This window comes from Lagenorhynchus albirostris, chromosome 8 (assembly GCF_949774975.1).
Source record: "Lagenorhynchus albirostris chromosome 8, mLagAlb1.1, whole genome shotgun sequence".
NCBI classification, from domain to species: Eukaryota; Metazoa; Chordata; class Mammalia; order Artiodactyla; family Delphinidae; genus Lagenorhynchus; species Lagenorhynchus albirostris.
In genome coordinates, this window is record NC_083102.1 from 103,481,465 (window position 1) to 103,495,676 (window position 14,212).

A 14,212-nucleotide genomic window follows, 5' to 3' on the forward strand; every position below is an offset into this window, starting at 1 on the left:
AAATCCTCTTCCTTCCATTATCCACCAGCATGTAATGGTCAGATGCCCAGTGGTGGGAAGAGGAAGGTCCAGTTCCCTGTTTCATGCCTCCCGTGGGGCAGGGCTGTGGGAATGCCTTTCACGGCTCCCTGTGGTGTTTCAGCATAAACCCCCTTGGGTGGGGTGTGCAGCGTTCTCTGTGATTGACAGCGTCCTGGGCGTGTTCCTGGGTCCCCTGGCACACGAGTCCGCCGCCCCCATTCTCAGGGCAGAGCCACCAGCCCTCCCTCCCCAGGCACTGATTCTCCCTTTAGAAGGTCACTTTCTCATGGGGTGTACGTCGGGATGCTCCTGGGACCTGCACATACACGAGGCTGGCGGCTCAGGCCGAAGGGAGATGATGCTTGCAGATCCCTAAGGCCTGTGGTTCCACCAGTCCCCAGTAATGGAGGGGTGATCAGGCCACTCTTACAGCACTGAGTTGATGTATAGCCTTAGAAATTGAGGATTTCCAAGCACAATTACGATGCCGATCTTTGCAGCTAGATATCATATCCTTAACAGTATTAAACCTTTTCGCGCTCAGAAGCGAGCGATGATTTAGGAGACATGGGGCAGTTTCCAGGATGGAAACGAGACGGCTTCCTTTCCACTAGCAGGAGACCACGTGCGTGTGTGAGGTCCGCAGCCCCCGAGGGTACCCGCGGGGCCAGAGCATCAGGCTCACGGAGGGGCAGGAACCGCGGCAGCTGCCGGCGCGGGCAGCATCTCTTGCTGGAAGGACCCTCTCTGCCATCTCTCTGAACTGGGCTTGTTGCCAGAGCCAGGTCCAAGGGCCCTTCCTGGTCCCCAGTGTGGGCTCCTGCACCACTTGCTGGTTTGAAGAGTTGGGGCAGAGCCCTGAGTGCATAGTGGTCTTAGGTGACCGTGTCCTGTGTTTCCTGATTTCCTGGGAACTCATACCTTTCCTGATCTCTCCAACCATTACTGGCCCCAAAAGTCCAGCCTGGATGGGATGTTTCGGCTCCAGTATTTTGGGTAGAGCTCAGACGTGGAACCATTGTCCCCAGCCAGTGCCACCGGACAGTCCCCGAGTCCAGCCAGCAGGGGCTGGGATGGGGCCGTTGCCCTCCTGTCTGCAGGTGAGCAGCCAGGCTCACTTCAGCCAGGACACCTTAATAGGTAGAGGACATAGGGATGTTACACAGCCAGCCTGCAGCTGTATCAAGTACACAAACTGTATTTTAAAGGAATCTCGAAAAACAGGAACTTTGGCATGAAAAATAGCATCTTGGTGCCCCCCGTGAACTTGAAGATGGGCCCACCTGTAAGCTCCATCCCCCTGGGAGTGCAGCGGCTCCCACAGGCGGGCCCTGAGTGACCACGGGCGTCAGAGTGGGTCAGCGGGAGAGGCTGGGACTTAATTTTAAGCCTGGGGCACCGTCACCGAGGAGGGTCACAGCCGGGTCCTGTGCACCTCAAGGATTTGGGGGGTTCTGTTGTCGTGTGAATCAGGACGAAACACCTCAGGAAGAAGCAGGAACCCTTCCTCGGGCTGTTTGCTGCTCTGGGTTTGTTCCTGGTCAGATGAGAAGGGCGTGACGGCCGCCCTGTGGCGTGACCGGCGCATCCAGATGCTGACATCTGCACAGACCGGCCGGGGAGGAGCGGCCGCCTTGCCTTCAACCTTGGGGCTCAGAGCGGCCTCTGCAGGCTGATCCCTTTCTATCTCTGTCTCTGTGTCTGTTACCTCTGAAAGGCACCGAATGACACCCTTTCCCCACTAAAATACACACCTAGCGGGAAGGCTGCTTACGGGGCAGATCCAGACGTCAGGATGTTTGCTGTGGGCGTGTTCTGCTGCACACAGCTCCGCACAGCCCGGGAAGCCCAGGCCAGCTGTTCAGCGCTCCCGTCTCTGTGACGTGGGCTGCGCCGGGCGGTGAGGGGCTTCAGGGGGCAGTGAGGTGGGATGCTGACGCCTCCCAGTGCCCTCGGCTGGGTGCTGGGTCTGCCGGCCCCACCTCACCCCTCGGGACCGCCCAGGATTCTGCCGAGGACTCTTGTATCTGCTGCACGGCCCCAGAAGTAAGATACGCTGCTTTTTTTAGTTGAAGTGTAGTTGATGTACAGTGTTGTGTTCATTTCTGCTGTACAGCAGAGTGACTCAGTTATATACGTATATACATCATTTTTTATATTCTTTGCCGTTATGGTTTATCACAGGATGTTGAGTATAGTTCCCTGTGCTCTACAGTAGGACCTTGTTGTTTGTCCATCCTGTATATACTAGTTTGCATCTACTGATCCCAAACTCCCGATCCTTCCCTCTCTCTCCCCCACTCCCCCTTTGGCACCACAAGTCTGATCTCTGTGAGTCTGTTTCTGTTTCATAGGTAGGTTCATTTGTGCCATTAGATCCCACATTTAGATTTATTTAGATTCCACACATAAGCGATATCATATGGCATTTCACTCAGTATGATAATCTCTGGTTGCATGCATGTTCATTATTTTATTCTTTTTTATGGCTCAGTAATATTCCGTTGTATGCACATCTGTGTACCACATCTTCTTCATCCATTCCTCTGTTGATGGACATTAGGTTGCTTCCATGTCTTGGCTGTTGTGAATAGTGCGGCTGTGAACATAGGGGTGCATGTATCTTTTTGAATTAGAGTTTTGTACAGGTATATGCCCAGGAGGGGGATGGCCATCATTGAGAAGTCTACAAAATATGCTTTTTTTTTTTTGAGTTGTCTGAGTTTTAAATGTCTTTCATGTAGAGTATGGTGGCGGCATAGATGCTGGCCTTAGTTCCGGAAATCAGAAAACTACAAATACCCTTTGAGGGACGTCTTCCTCTTCCATTTGTACAAAAAGTCCTTTTGGATGAAAAGTCACATGTCAGTTTTACTTAAGGCCATTGTGATCATATGACATTTGCAGCTGGTGATGTGAGCATTTAATACTATTGCCTGAGGTCATCTGAAAATATGTGTCTTTAGAATCAGAGAGAAAATCAGACCTGGACAAAAAAAGCTTTGAACTGAGGTTGTCCCAGTGGCCTTTTAAAAGCTGTGAGCACAGGTCCTGGGCCTTCAGTGGGAGGCCAGGCCGACAGCTCTGGCATCTCTGAGGAGCTCAGTCCTGGTCCCACCACTGGCCGCAGAGGGTGCAGCGGCCTTGGTTTCCACCTGTAGGTCTCCCAGGCCTCGTGGGGTCAGCGGAGTGGCCTGGGGCAGAGAAGCACCTCCTGTCGGGACTGCTGACAGTCTATTCACGCTGCTGTATGCGTCTGTACCAGGGTAGCGAGGCCTGGGAAGAGAGGATCCTGCCTGGGTTGCAGCATCCTGGGGCCCTATCGAGCCAGTGGCTCCCGCTGGGAGGGCCCTGTGCCCCTGAAACTCGACATCTGCCTTGTCCTCCCTTAGGTCCAACCCGCTCTTTTCTTTCTCCTTATTTTACCTGGTAAAAAATTTTAATTCTATAAACCAGCCATCAGCAGGTTATTGGGTCATAGTTGTTTTTTTCCCCATAACCACAGAAATGTTTTCTCTGAACAAAAATCTCAAGGAACGTCATGGGTTTGTCTTAAATGAATGACATTGTGCTAACCCCTATCTTGGCAGCAGACATAGCCGTTGTAACCGTGCTCAGGCTGCCCCTGGTTCTTCCCCTCTGTCCTGGGGGCGTCCTCAGGCAGGGTGTGCAGTTCCTGAATTGCTTGCCAGTTCCCGCTCATCCGGGGACCAGTGGGCCTGTCTGTGGCTCACTGGTGGCGCCAGGTCTGGCCCTTCCTGAGGTGCCTGAGCTTTCTGTTCATCGTGGGGAGGAGCTTCAGCCTTCAACTATGTCTCTACCGAGGACAGCCTGTCCTCGTGTGCCCTGTGTGCCCGCGGGGCCCGGCTCAGACCCCTGGCCTGGGGACCATGTCCTTCGTGGACAGGAGTTCTCCCACGTTCGCAGATGACTTTGACTCAGGAGCGCTTTCACCCTGCGCCTCATCCTTCCTGGAAGACGGGACTCTCTGGGGATTCCGCGCTGGCTGTGTGCAAGGAAGCGGGAGCTGGGAAGGGCCGACGGAGCGTTCGTGTCAATGTCGTGGCATCTCCTGCTCTGCCGTTTGGGCCTCAGTTCACACGTCGAAACTGCCCTGGGCTCGTTTGCTCCTGTCGTGTAACCCGTTATTGAACGTGGTTGGTTCCCTGCCGCCTGGTCAGCAGGCTGTGCAGGGACACGTGAGGGCGTCAGGCCATGTGCCTCTCATGTTCCACGTGGAGCCAGAGTGTCAGACTGAGGGAAACGCCACCCCGGGGTGATGCCGCTGCTGAGTCAGGCACCGAAGCGTGTGTCCGTGCACGCTTCCCCGAGTGCTGTGCCACGTGTGTGTCCTTCCCAGCGGCACAGTCCCGCCGTGAGAACAGCTCCGGGTGTGCGTGATTAGCGTGGGCTCCAGCGGACAGCCGGGTGTGGGGACGGGCTGCCTGCTGGTAGCCCGCTGCCTCCCGTGTTACGCCCTAACACCCTCCTAGGCAGCTGAGTTTCACGAAATCAAAGCCGTCCTGCTTCTGCCCCCCCACCTCTACCCACCCACCCGTGCGTTCCTTGCTCAGAGCCTTCCCACTGTCCTGTGTCTTGGGACATTTTCCTAGTCATTAGAGTCCCTGTTCTTTCCAAGAGTTGACATTTCTTAACTTAAAGGCAGAATCACCTGCGCAGAGTCTTTTGTTGATGCCAAATTGAGAAGAAGTATATGAAAGTTAGGACTGACCTGAGTTCCTCATACTCTGTGTCCTAAGACCTCCTATGCATTTGAGATAACACATTAGAGGTTTCGGTTTACTTTTGGTTCTTGACCTCGTCTTTGCTCACGAAGTTTGAAGAGGAACAGAAAAGTCAAGCAGATTTTGTAATTGGTTGTGAGGCTGCCTTGAAGGTTCTGCCTGTTTATCTCACACAGTACTTTTCCTCTGCAGAAAGGTGCTTGGAAGACCATGAGCTGGTGGCCCAGGTAGAGAGCACCATGGCAAGTGAAAGTCAATTTTTATTCAGGAAGAATTATGCAAAATACGAGTTTTTCAAAAATCCCACGGTGAGTCTTTTCTCTTTGAGTCTGGGGTTTGGCACTCTTGAAATCTTGCCGTTTATACTTGAGTTTCGTAGTAGCAGGTCACAAAATAACTGAGATGTAACGGGTGGCAGTTGGGTTTGAGAATCTGAGTGGCTAGTTAACTAAGCAATCCTGGCTTGAAACTCTCTCTCTGATGCTTAACTAAGTGCCTCTGTTCTGGCCGGAGCTAACCATCACCTTCTCCCAATAGCTGGAGTGGGAGAGGGGCTTAGTCTCTAGGAGTAACTTAGTCAAATACTCAGCAAAATAAAAACTCATTATTCTCTGCAAATAGCAAGTCTTACTTTGGGATTATTGGGGGAAGAATCAGTAGAGAAATCAAAATCCAGGTGGGTTGAGCTACTCTCCTTGATTTTTCTTTTCTTTTCTACTTTTTGCGGGGCGGGGCCCTTGCCTTGTGGGATGTCAGGATGGAGCTCGTACCTGCCGTGGTGTGAGCGCCAGTCCTAATTCTGAGTTACAGCAGCAGCAACTGCCGGGGGGGGGGGGGGGGGCGGTCCCAGCATCAACTTCTGGTTCTGATAGTTTAGCTGCTTTTTCATTGAAAGGAAGAAATTTGGTAGCTACTTTTGGGCGATGCACCAGAAAAGGCCTCTTCACATCTCTGTGCGCATCTCCTAGTTTCAGGGGTTCTTTGTCTCATGCCACGCGTCTGTGTCCCTGAGTTAGGACACGCGGCAGCCCTCTGCCTTGGTGCACTGCCAGACGTGGGTCATAGTGGGCATCACAGACATCCAAACTTGGTGCAGCGTTGAAGGGAAAATGCAGCCCGTTGAAGTCAGTGTTTCCATTGTGTGATAAAGGAACAAAAAGCACTGTCATTTTAAATACAAATTGTACATAATTTTACCTGGAGGAAAGTTTTCAGTACTGGCATGCCTGTAAGTATGCTTTTCCCCACTCTTAAGCTAACCTCTGACATCTTTGGTTTTCCATGGCCTAGAATTTCTTCCCAGAACAGATGGTTGCCTGGTGCCAGCAGTCAAACGGCAGTCAGACCCAGCTTCTGCAGGTACTGGGCAAGAAGAGGCTTCTGCTGGAGTCTCTGCGTAGAAGCTCTCAGGCTGTCCTGGGGGCCTGGTAGGAGCCTGGAGCGGTTGCGTTGTTACTCATGTACGAGCCTTGGCCCCTCGTGGAATTTAGAGTCACCAGAAATGCGTGTTTCCCTGGGAAAGCTGCATGTAGCCAGGCTCCTTCAAAGCAAAACAAGCACTTAGAAACAGGATACACTGACCTAGAGGCCATCGGGTGCCTCTCCACGCTTACTGCTGCCTCATGCTGTCCCGGGAAGTCGGGATATTCCCCTGCACCCCTAAAGACGTGTCTCTTAACGGCACGTTAAGTAGTAAGGGAATAAACCATTCCCTAAGGCAGCCAGCACTCTCCAGGTGGCACTGAATGTAAGAGAAAGTACTCGAATGTAGTTCCTGCAGAAGTCTGCCCCGAGCCCTCCTTTTCCTGCTGTGTTTCTGCCTCTGGAAGCTGAAAGCCGCTGTGCTGTGTCCTGGGCCCTCCACGCAGAGCATCTGCCTGCCCTGGGTGAGAGTTGTCATACTAAGTTATCGTGGCCCGTGCACAAGGAGGGTAAAGTGGTTTCCTGCTTTTTAGTTGCCTGATCCGAGACGGCTTGATGCTTGGTGAACGTGCACGGTGATGTCTTGAGGTGCCGGCAGCACTGCCTGGGGGCACCGGGACCTGCCCAGTTGGCCCATACCGTCTGCAGGAGGAACTGTGTCCCTCTCAGTCAGTGTAGGGGACCCACGAGGGTCACCCCAGATCTGGTTCCTCACCTACCTTCCCTGAAGAAAGAGGTGTGGCTGGTGGGAGGACTTAGCGGGGGAGCAGGCCGTCGCCAGGGTGTTCGTTCCAGGAGCTGGACAGACACTGGACACACAGCTTTCACTGGAGGGCATGCGGTCAAAGTGACGGCCGGATGCTTCCTCCCAGCCCACCTGCTCGTAATCGGTGCTCCTGGCACTGCTGTTGCCCCAGCTCTGAGGACCAGACTGGGATTTTTATGGGAAACCAGAATAAAAGGCAGGATGCTTAAACACACTGTCCATTAGGAGATTTATGACTTTGTGTTTTCTGTCAGAGTTAGAGAAGTCCATTTGCTTGTGTATGTTTAAACACTTAATTATGTTTTAGAACCCCAATTTAGATGGAAATTTTAAGACTTTTGAAAGGAAAAATATCACTTGAAAACACTCAGTTTAACCCCAAAACAGTATTTTACTAATGCGTAAAATGTTCCAGTGTCAGCGATGCTGATAATATGTCTGCTTCCATATTTTCATGTCAGCATTATCTAACTTTTAAAATTTGCTCTTCAACAGAATTTTTTAAACTCCAGTAGTTGTCCTGAGATTCAAGGCTTTTTGCACGTGAAGGAGCTGGGAAGGAAGTCGTGGAAGAAGCTGTACGTGTGTTTGCGGCGATCCGGCCTCTATTGCTCCACAAAGGGGGCTTCAAAGGTGAGTCTTAAAGCCGTGACCGCCGGTCGCACCAGGCTGGGAGGTTTCCGAGTAAACGTGGGCTTCATTTTAAATTGCACCCTGGGCTCCGCCCAGCTCGTGACTTATTAAGCTGATTGTGTAGCAGCTAAACTCAGATTTCCTGGTGCACAGCCCCACCTGGGGAACCAGGTGATGACACAGACCTAGGGATCCCGGGGCTGTGTCACTGCCCCACCCCCAAGCTGGCCAGCCCGGGCCCCTTCTGTGGGCTGGGAGCAGAGCCTCCTGCCTGCCTGAGTCCCTTGAAAGATGCTAACTTAGTTTCTATAATTTGGAAGTTGGCATCCAAGCTAGCCGCAGGATATATGATGGATTATTGCCACCCTAATGGCAATCTAATACATGTTATTGTAGGTATTGCGTGGAATAAATTGTGGTTTTGTGCGCATCCCCAGTGGGAAGAGGAGGCGAGGGGCGGAAGACGGCTGCCCGCCTCCGATGACACCTGGGGTGTTGCGGGCTAGCCTTGCCAGGGTCTCCTTTGGTGTCTTTGCACCTCTGAAGTACTCTTTCCTGTAACGTCCGAGGACGTTAACGCCTGCCGTGGGAACGTACCCAGCTGACCTTGGCCTTGCTTTTACACCCGAGAACTTCGATCTCTTCTGTTCTCGAAGGAAAGAGGGGGGAGGAGCTGGGGACCCCAGGGGAAAGTGCTGACCCAGCATCAGGCCACAGTCCTACTGCTCTGGGAGGTCAGGAGAGCAGCGGGCAGCCTTCGGAGAGGGGGCGTGGCCTCTGGGGAGAAGGGGTGTGGTCACCAGGGAGGGGCGTGGCTTCAGGAGAGAGGGGGCGTGGCCGGCCGCCTTTCCCTCTGCAGATGGGGTCTTCATCAGATGCAGTGGGGAGGGTAACTTCCTGATTTCCCAGCTCTGATGTGTGGCTTATGCATCATCGTCATCGGTGCTGAGCCCAGGGACGCGTGTAGCCTAGAGCAGGCAACAGATGCGGGATGGGGAGTTCAGGAGGAGGTGGGACGGTTGCGGACGCAGCTGGACTCTGACCACGCAGCATAGCAAAGGTGCTGTGGGTCCTGCATTTGAGTGTGTGCTCCGAACCTTGACCTTAGCTTCCAGACCTTCTGGGGCTTTGATTTGGCAGAGTGTCAAATAACATTGTAACCGTTTTCTGTCTGGGAACTGGGAGGGTGGGTTTTTTTGGGCGGGGGCTGCGGGATGTGGTTTTAATTTAGCACTTAGTCTACACGATGGGTATAATCTGTAGACTGTCAGAGGGGAGAGGTGTTGAGAGCACGCACAGACTGCCCTCTGTTGACGGGGGCGTGAAACACTGGCTCTTGGCTGTGCTGAGAAGTTCTCCCCCGTTAAGTCTGACCACCTTCCTGCAGGAGCCCAGACACTTGCAGCTGCTGGCCGACCTGGAGGACAGCCGCATCTTCTCCCTGATGGCTGGCAGGAAGCAGTACGGTGCCCCCACGGACTATGGCTTCTGCATAAAGGTACCCCATCCGCAGCCCTTCCGAGATGCCCAGACAGCATCCCACTGGGCACTTTGGAATTAAACCAGGGACCTCCTTTCTTGGGTGCTGTTATTTTTTGTTTGTTTGTTTTTAACAGAAACGTAGTTTCACACTAGATTTATTCATTCATATAAAAATATTTCTTGTGTGCTTATGACGTGTCTGTCCTTGAGTAGCTCAGATGCTCAGAGAAAAACAGAGTCCGTGATGGACAGTGCCCATCGACGGGCCCAGTGGCTTAGGGACCGCCAGCCTGTCACTGGGTGGCCTCCAGCTTACTGAGTGAGCTGACACCTTCTGTGTGGGCTTGTCATCCCCAGGACATTAGACTAGGGGTGACCACAGCTCTGCCCTCTCTCTGTGCACGTGCATGAGGACACAAACTCACACATATGCTCCCATGTGCACTCGTGCATGTGCATGTACACACCTGCACACACCTATGTGAACAAACACATGCACACATGTAGACATAAGTGTGCATGCCTGTGTGTGCGTGCACGCGTGCACACACACACACACACACACACACTTTGGGGGGTACGCTCCTCCCCCCTCGGCGAAGCTGTGGTGATGCTGGGCATTGCACTAGTAGATATTTACTGAATACCCACTGTGCACGAGACCCTCTACTGAGGCTTCTACCTCCGTCGTCTTCCTGGATCTTCGCAGGTGCTCACAGGGTGGGAACTGACCCGGCCCCGTTGCCCACATCGGGTAGCCAGTGAGCGAGCCCGAGTCCCCCAGCCAGGCTGCCTTCTGAGCCTGCGGAGGAGACAGGGCACAAGGAGCCCGTCCCATCCGAAAATGCCGTCTTCTGCTTCACTTGGTGAAGCATCTTTGGTTACAAGTAATACGAACTGACTTCAGACCAGCTAAAGGCGCAGGTGCACGGGAGGCTGGTGGGAAGTGGCCTCGGGAGGGGCTGGAGCCGTCGGGGCCCAGGCGGCCGGTGCTTCCTTCCCCCGGCCCACGTGCCGGGTATCGCGGCCTCTGCTTCGCCCGCAGCGTCAGCGGACTCGGGCTGTCGTTCGGGCCCCGCTCCCCCTCCAGATTCCTGAGGCGGAGCGCTGGGCCGGTGTCCCCCCCAGCACTGCCCCTCGGGCCTGCGGTCAGAGGGTTCCTGTGGACACCCGCCAAGCTTATGCCTGCAGGCTTTCTTCCATCGCGGCCCGGCCCTGCCTCTGGGTGGGACCACCTGCCTCCGCTGCTTGCTCTGCTCTGGTCCCCTGCTCTGGGGCGACATTGGTCTCACCCCCTGGGCCTTTCCACGGGTCCGTCCTTGGGGCCACTCAGATGCCCCAGAAGCCCTGAGCCCCGGGGGCTTCTCCCCACGGCGGCTCACCCAGCAGGCCCTCCCCACGGCTGTGTCCTCGGTCTTCCTGGGAAGCAAGTGAAGACGCCTCCTTCTGAGACCCCAGAACAGGTCCCCCTCCCAGGAATCAGCATTCTCTGCAGGGAGCTAGATGCCCCGTCAGCCGCCCCCACCTTGTGGTTTCTTTCCTGTTTGTCTCCCCCAGGACCTCCCGTGGGAGGACGGCTGACCACTCAGTTAAGTACTAAGTGGCCGCAGCCGCCCGGGGCCGGTCCGCGCCCGGCAGAGCATGAGTGATGCTCGGCACGTCCTGCCGTGTGTGGGCTCAGCCCTGCCTGATGGAAGGTGTGTGTCCGATTCCCTGTGACGCTCACGGGGTCTTCCTTCGTCTCCTTTAGCCAAACAGAGTCAGGAACGAGGCCAAGGAGCTGCGGTTGCTGTGTGCCGAGGACGAGCAGAGCCGGACGTGCTGGATGACGGCCTTCAGGCTCCTCAAGGTGGGTCCCCTGCGGTCACCGCGTGCGTCAGCGCACCCCCTCCATGGACAGTGCCTGTCACCCTCCCACGTTCCGTCACCAGCTCCAGGAATCAAGGGTCCTCACACATTTTTTCAGTCTCAGAAGCTCCCCACAGAGCCTTAACGTTAGAGGAACCAGAGCCAGTCCCCAGCCTCGGCACTGTTGGCATTTGGGGCCAGGCAATGGGCCGTCCTGTGCTTTGCAGGACATTTAGCAACCCCCTGGTCTCTCCCCGAGATGCCAGTAGCACCCCAAGCAGCTGAGACAACCCCAAATGTCTCCAGATGTTACCAAGTGTACCCTGGGTGTGGGGCGGGGGTTGAGAACCAATAGGAAGAAAAAGGTCGAGACCGGGGAGTCGGGTCAGGGAGGGTGCCACGTAGGCCATCAGGAGGTTAATGGTTTTCCTGACGGAGCGTCAGACTCCCGAATTCTCAGAAAGCCAAGGCCATGAGGGAAACATAATGAATCAAGTGGCTCACCGTAGAGTCTCAAGGGAAATGGTGTCTCCTGACAATAATTCTAAAAGAAATGTCTTGCACGGACCCTCACGTGGGATCGCACCCGACAGTGATTTCACAGAAATTGCCAAGATGACTTCACACGCCCTTTAGCACAAGCTCAGTGCACAGCAGGCGCAGCTCACTTGGATGTCCCACAAAATGTTCCTTTGCACGTACACACACCACGTGTCTGAAATTCCTTAGGTACATAAAGTCCTCGTGAGTTACAGGTTAGCTGACAAGACGAACTTGGCCAAAGTCAAGGGGCCTGCGGGGGAAGTGTGTTTGCTCAGCTGTGACCACCACATGCAGTGGTCTGGGTGTCTCTTTACAAAAATCCCCAACCCTCAACGAGGGTCCAGCTGGTCCAAGATTCTCGGCAGAGTCGCCTAGATCAAGAGACAGTGGGAGGCTGAGCTCGGAAAACTCCTTGGAGATGCCACGGGCTCCCTGGAGAGGCAACCCGTGTTCCTCTCTCCCAGAATCTTCCTTTGTATTTTTTGTCTTGTCACTGGTAAAACAAAAAAAGGTGTACACGGGACTTTCCTGGTGGCGCAGTGGTTAAGAATCCGCCTGCCCATGCAGGGGACATGGGTTCGAGCCCTGGTCCGGGAAGATCCCACATGCCGCGGAGCAACTAAGCCCGTGCGCCACAACTACTGAGCCTGTGCTCTAGAGCCCGTGAGCCACAACTGCTGAGCCCACAAGCCACAACTACTGAAGCCCGCGTGCCTAGAGCCTGTGCTCCGCAACAAGAGAAGCCACCCCAGTGAGAAGCACACGCACCGCAACGACACTCACCGCAACTAGAGAAAAACCCGCATGAATCAACGAAGACCTAACACAGCCAAATTAATTAATTAATTAATTAAAAATGGTGTACATTTAAATGTTACTGCTCTGTAATAGAAGAAGAAATGCCCTGTTGCTGTAAGACACCGTATGTCGTCGGCTGCGCCCTGACAAGCTGGTGTTAAATCCAAGTGCCCCTCAACAGGGGGCTGGTTCCCCGGCTTGAGGGACGTGCACACAGAGGAGCCCCCTGCGGCTGGAAAGGAACAGCTCCTCTCTGGGTCCCGTTGTGGGAAATTTTCCAGGATGTATTATTAGCAATTGACAAGCAAAGTGCAGAATGTTGTGTAAAGAGGTCACTGCATTGGTGGGGCGAGAATGGAAATGCGTGTTTAGCTTCGCTGGCAGGTATGCAAACACGATACTGCAGGGGAACACAGAGGCCGCTCACGGGAGCCTGGAGGCTGCGGTGTAGATGGGGCAGACGTGGAGGGAGACCTTCAAGGTTTTATATATTTGAGTGCTTTCTTTTCGTTTTTTCTGTTGCTCTGCAAACATATCTGTTTTGGAAAAAACAAAAAGGAGATGAAAAAGGAACTGGTACTAATGCGTCGTGTTCCGTGGGTGACACGTGGCAATGTGGCAGCACCTCTGATGCCGTCTCACAAGGGCGGAGGGCGGGGGCCTCTTTGGCGCCATCGTGATGTGACGAGGTGACCGGGCCGCGCTCACAGTGGCAGCGCCGCCTGGCTGTTATTAGTGCTAACGGTGCGTGCCCCGTATATGTTGACACAATGTGATGGGCGTTTTGGAGCATCCGCTGTGGGCCAGGCAGCGCCTCCCATCTCTGACCTCATTTGCTACTCACGGCAGCTCTGTACACACACGTACGACCGGTACAGGTGACAGTCCTGAAGCCCATGGCGCTGTGCTCCACGTGGCCACTGGCGTGTGGCAGAGTCAGCCCTGTTCTAGGCTGATGTTTTGGCCCCAGAACTCCATCGCTAACCAGCACGCTTGCTGCCCCCGCGAGAGCCTCCGGGAAAGCTGAAGATCCGTCCAGTTCCAGCCATGGCCCCGTTGTCCCTGAGCGAGCAGCTGACTGCACATCCCACGGCGCCGTCCTGTATGAGGGCGGGGCCTGGCTGGCCACGCCCTGGGGCCTCCTGCCTCTACCACGTGGCCAGCACCAGCATCTGAAATGAGGAACCCTTACAAACATCTAGGCCTCCTCCCTCCCTGCCCCCGCAGCCGCCCCTGGCTCCAGTCACCTTGCTCTGGGGGGGAAGCGTAGTTAGAAGACCAGCTTCTGTGTGATGGCCCCTGCCCTGCACCCACACGTTGCCTCCAGAACGGCGTGTGCTTTGCTCCGGGGACTTAACGCCGTTTGAAGCAGTGGGGAACCGTCTCAAAAGCCTCCTGTTTCCCTGGCTCTGCTGCGTCGCGAGCTTCTTGGATTGTGAGCGCTGGCTCAGTCCGCAGCCTGTCTCTTCTCCACGGAGAGACCGGTCTGCAGGCTGCAGGGACCTGGCCGCCTCTCCGCACCTCCCAGTTCTTGCCCTCTACGTGTTCTCGTGCCTGGGCGTCAACCTCAGATCCCCAGAGCTGGGACGGCCTAGCGCTCGGAACAGAAGAGACGCTCAGAAAAGTTGAGTTGAATGAAAGTGGCAACCGACCCAAACTCCCGTATCTGCGTTGCCCTCCCCACTCTTTTTTTTTTTTTGCGGTGCGCGGGCCTCTCACTGTTGTGGCCTCTCCCGTTGCGGGCTCCGGACACGCAGGCTCAGTGGCCATGGCTCACGGGCCCAGCCGCTGCGCGGCATGTGGAATCTTCCCGGACCGGGGCACGAACCCGCGTCCCCTGCATCGGCAGGCGGACTCTCAACCACTGCGCCACCAGGGAAGCCCCTCCCCCCTCTTTTGAAACCGTTTCTACCCCTTGCCTGTTGGATGTCATGGGCAGCGGCGGAGTCAGCCC

The 14,212-nt window shown here is 54.9% G+C and overlaps 1 protein-coding gene across 7 annotated transcripts in view; it reads left to right on the forward strand.

Moving 5' to 3' along the window:
- GRB10 (growth factor receptor bound protein 10) overlaps positions 1–14,212 on the forward strand; it is a 196,562-nt gene that overhangs the window by 155,949 nt on the left and 26,401 nt on the right. For all 7 annotated transcript variants that reach the window (XM_060157514.1, XM_060157512.1, XM_060157515.1 and 4 more), the window contains 5 exons: positions 4,959–5,074; positions 6,057–6,125; positions 7,450–7,587; positions 8,975–9,085; positions 10,820–10,918. In XM_060157514.1, coding sequence (XP_060013497.1) covers positions 4,959–5,074; positions 6,057–6,125; positions 7,450–7,587; positions 8,975–9,085; positions 10,820–10,918 — 533 coding nt within the window. The remainder of the gene's footprint in view (positions 1–4,958; positions 5,075–6,056; positions 6,126–7,449; positions 7,588–8,974; positions 9,086–10,819; positions 10,919–14,212) is intronic.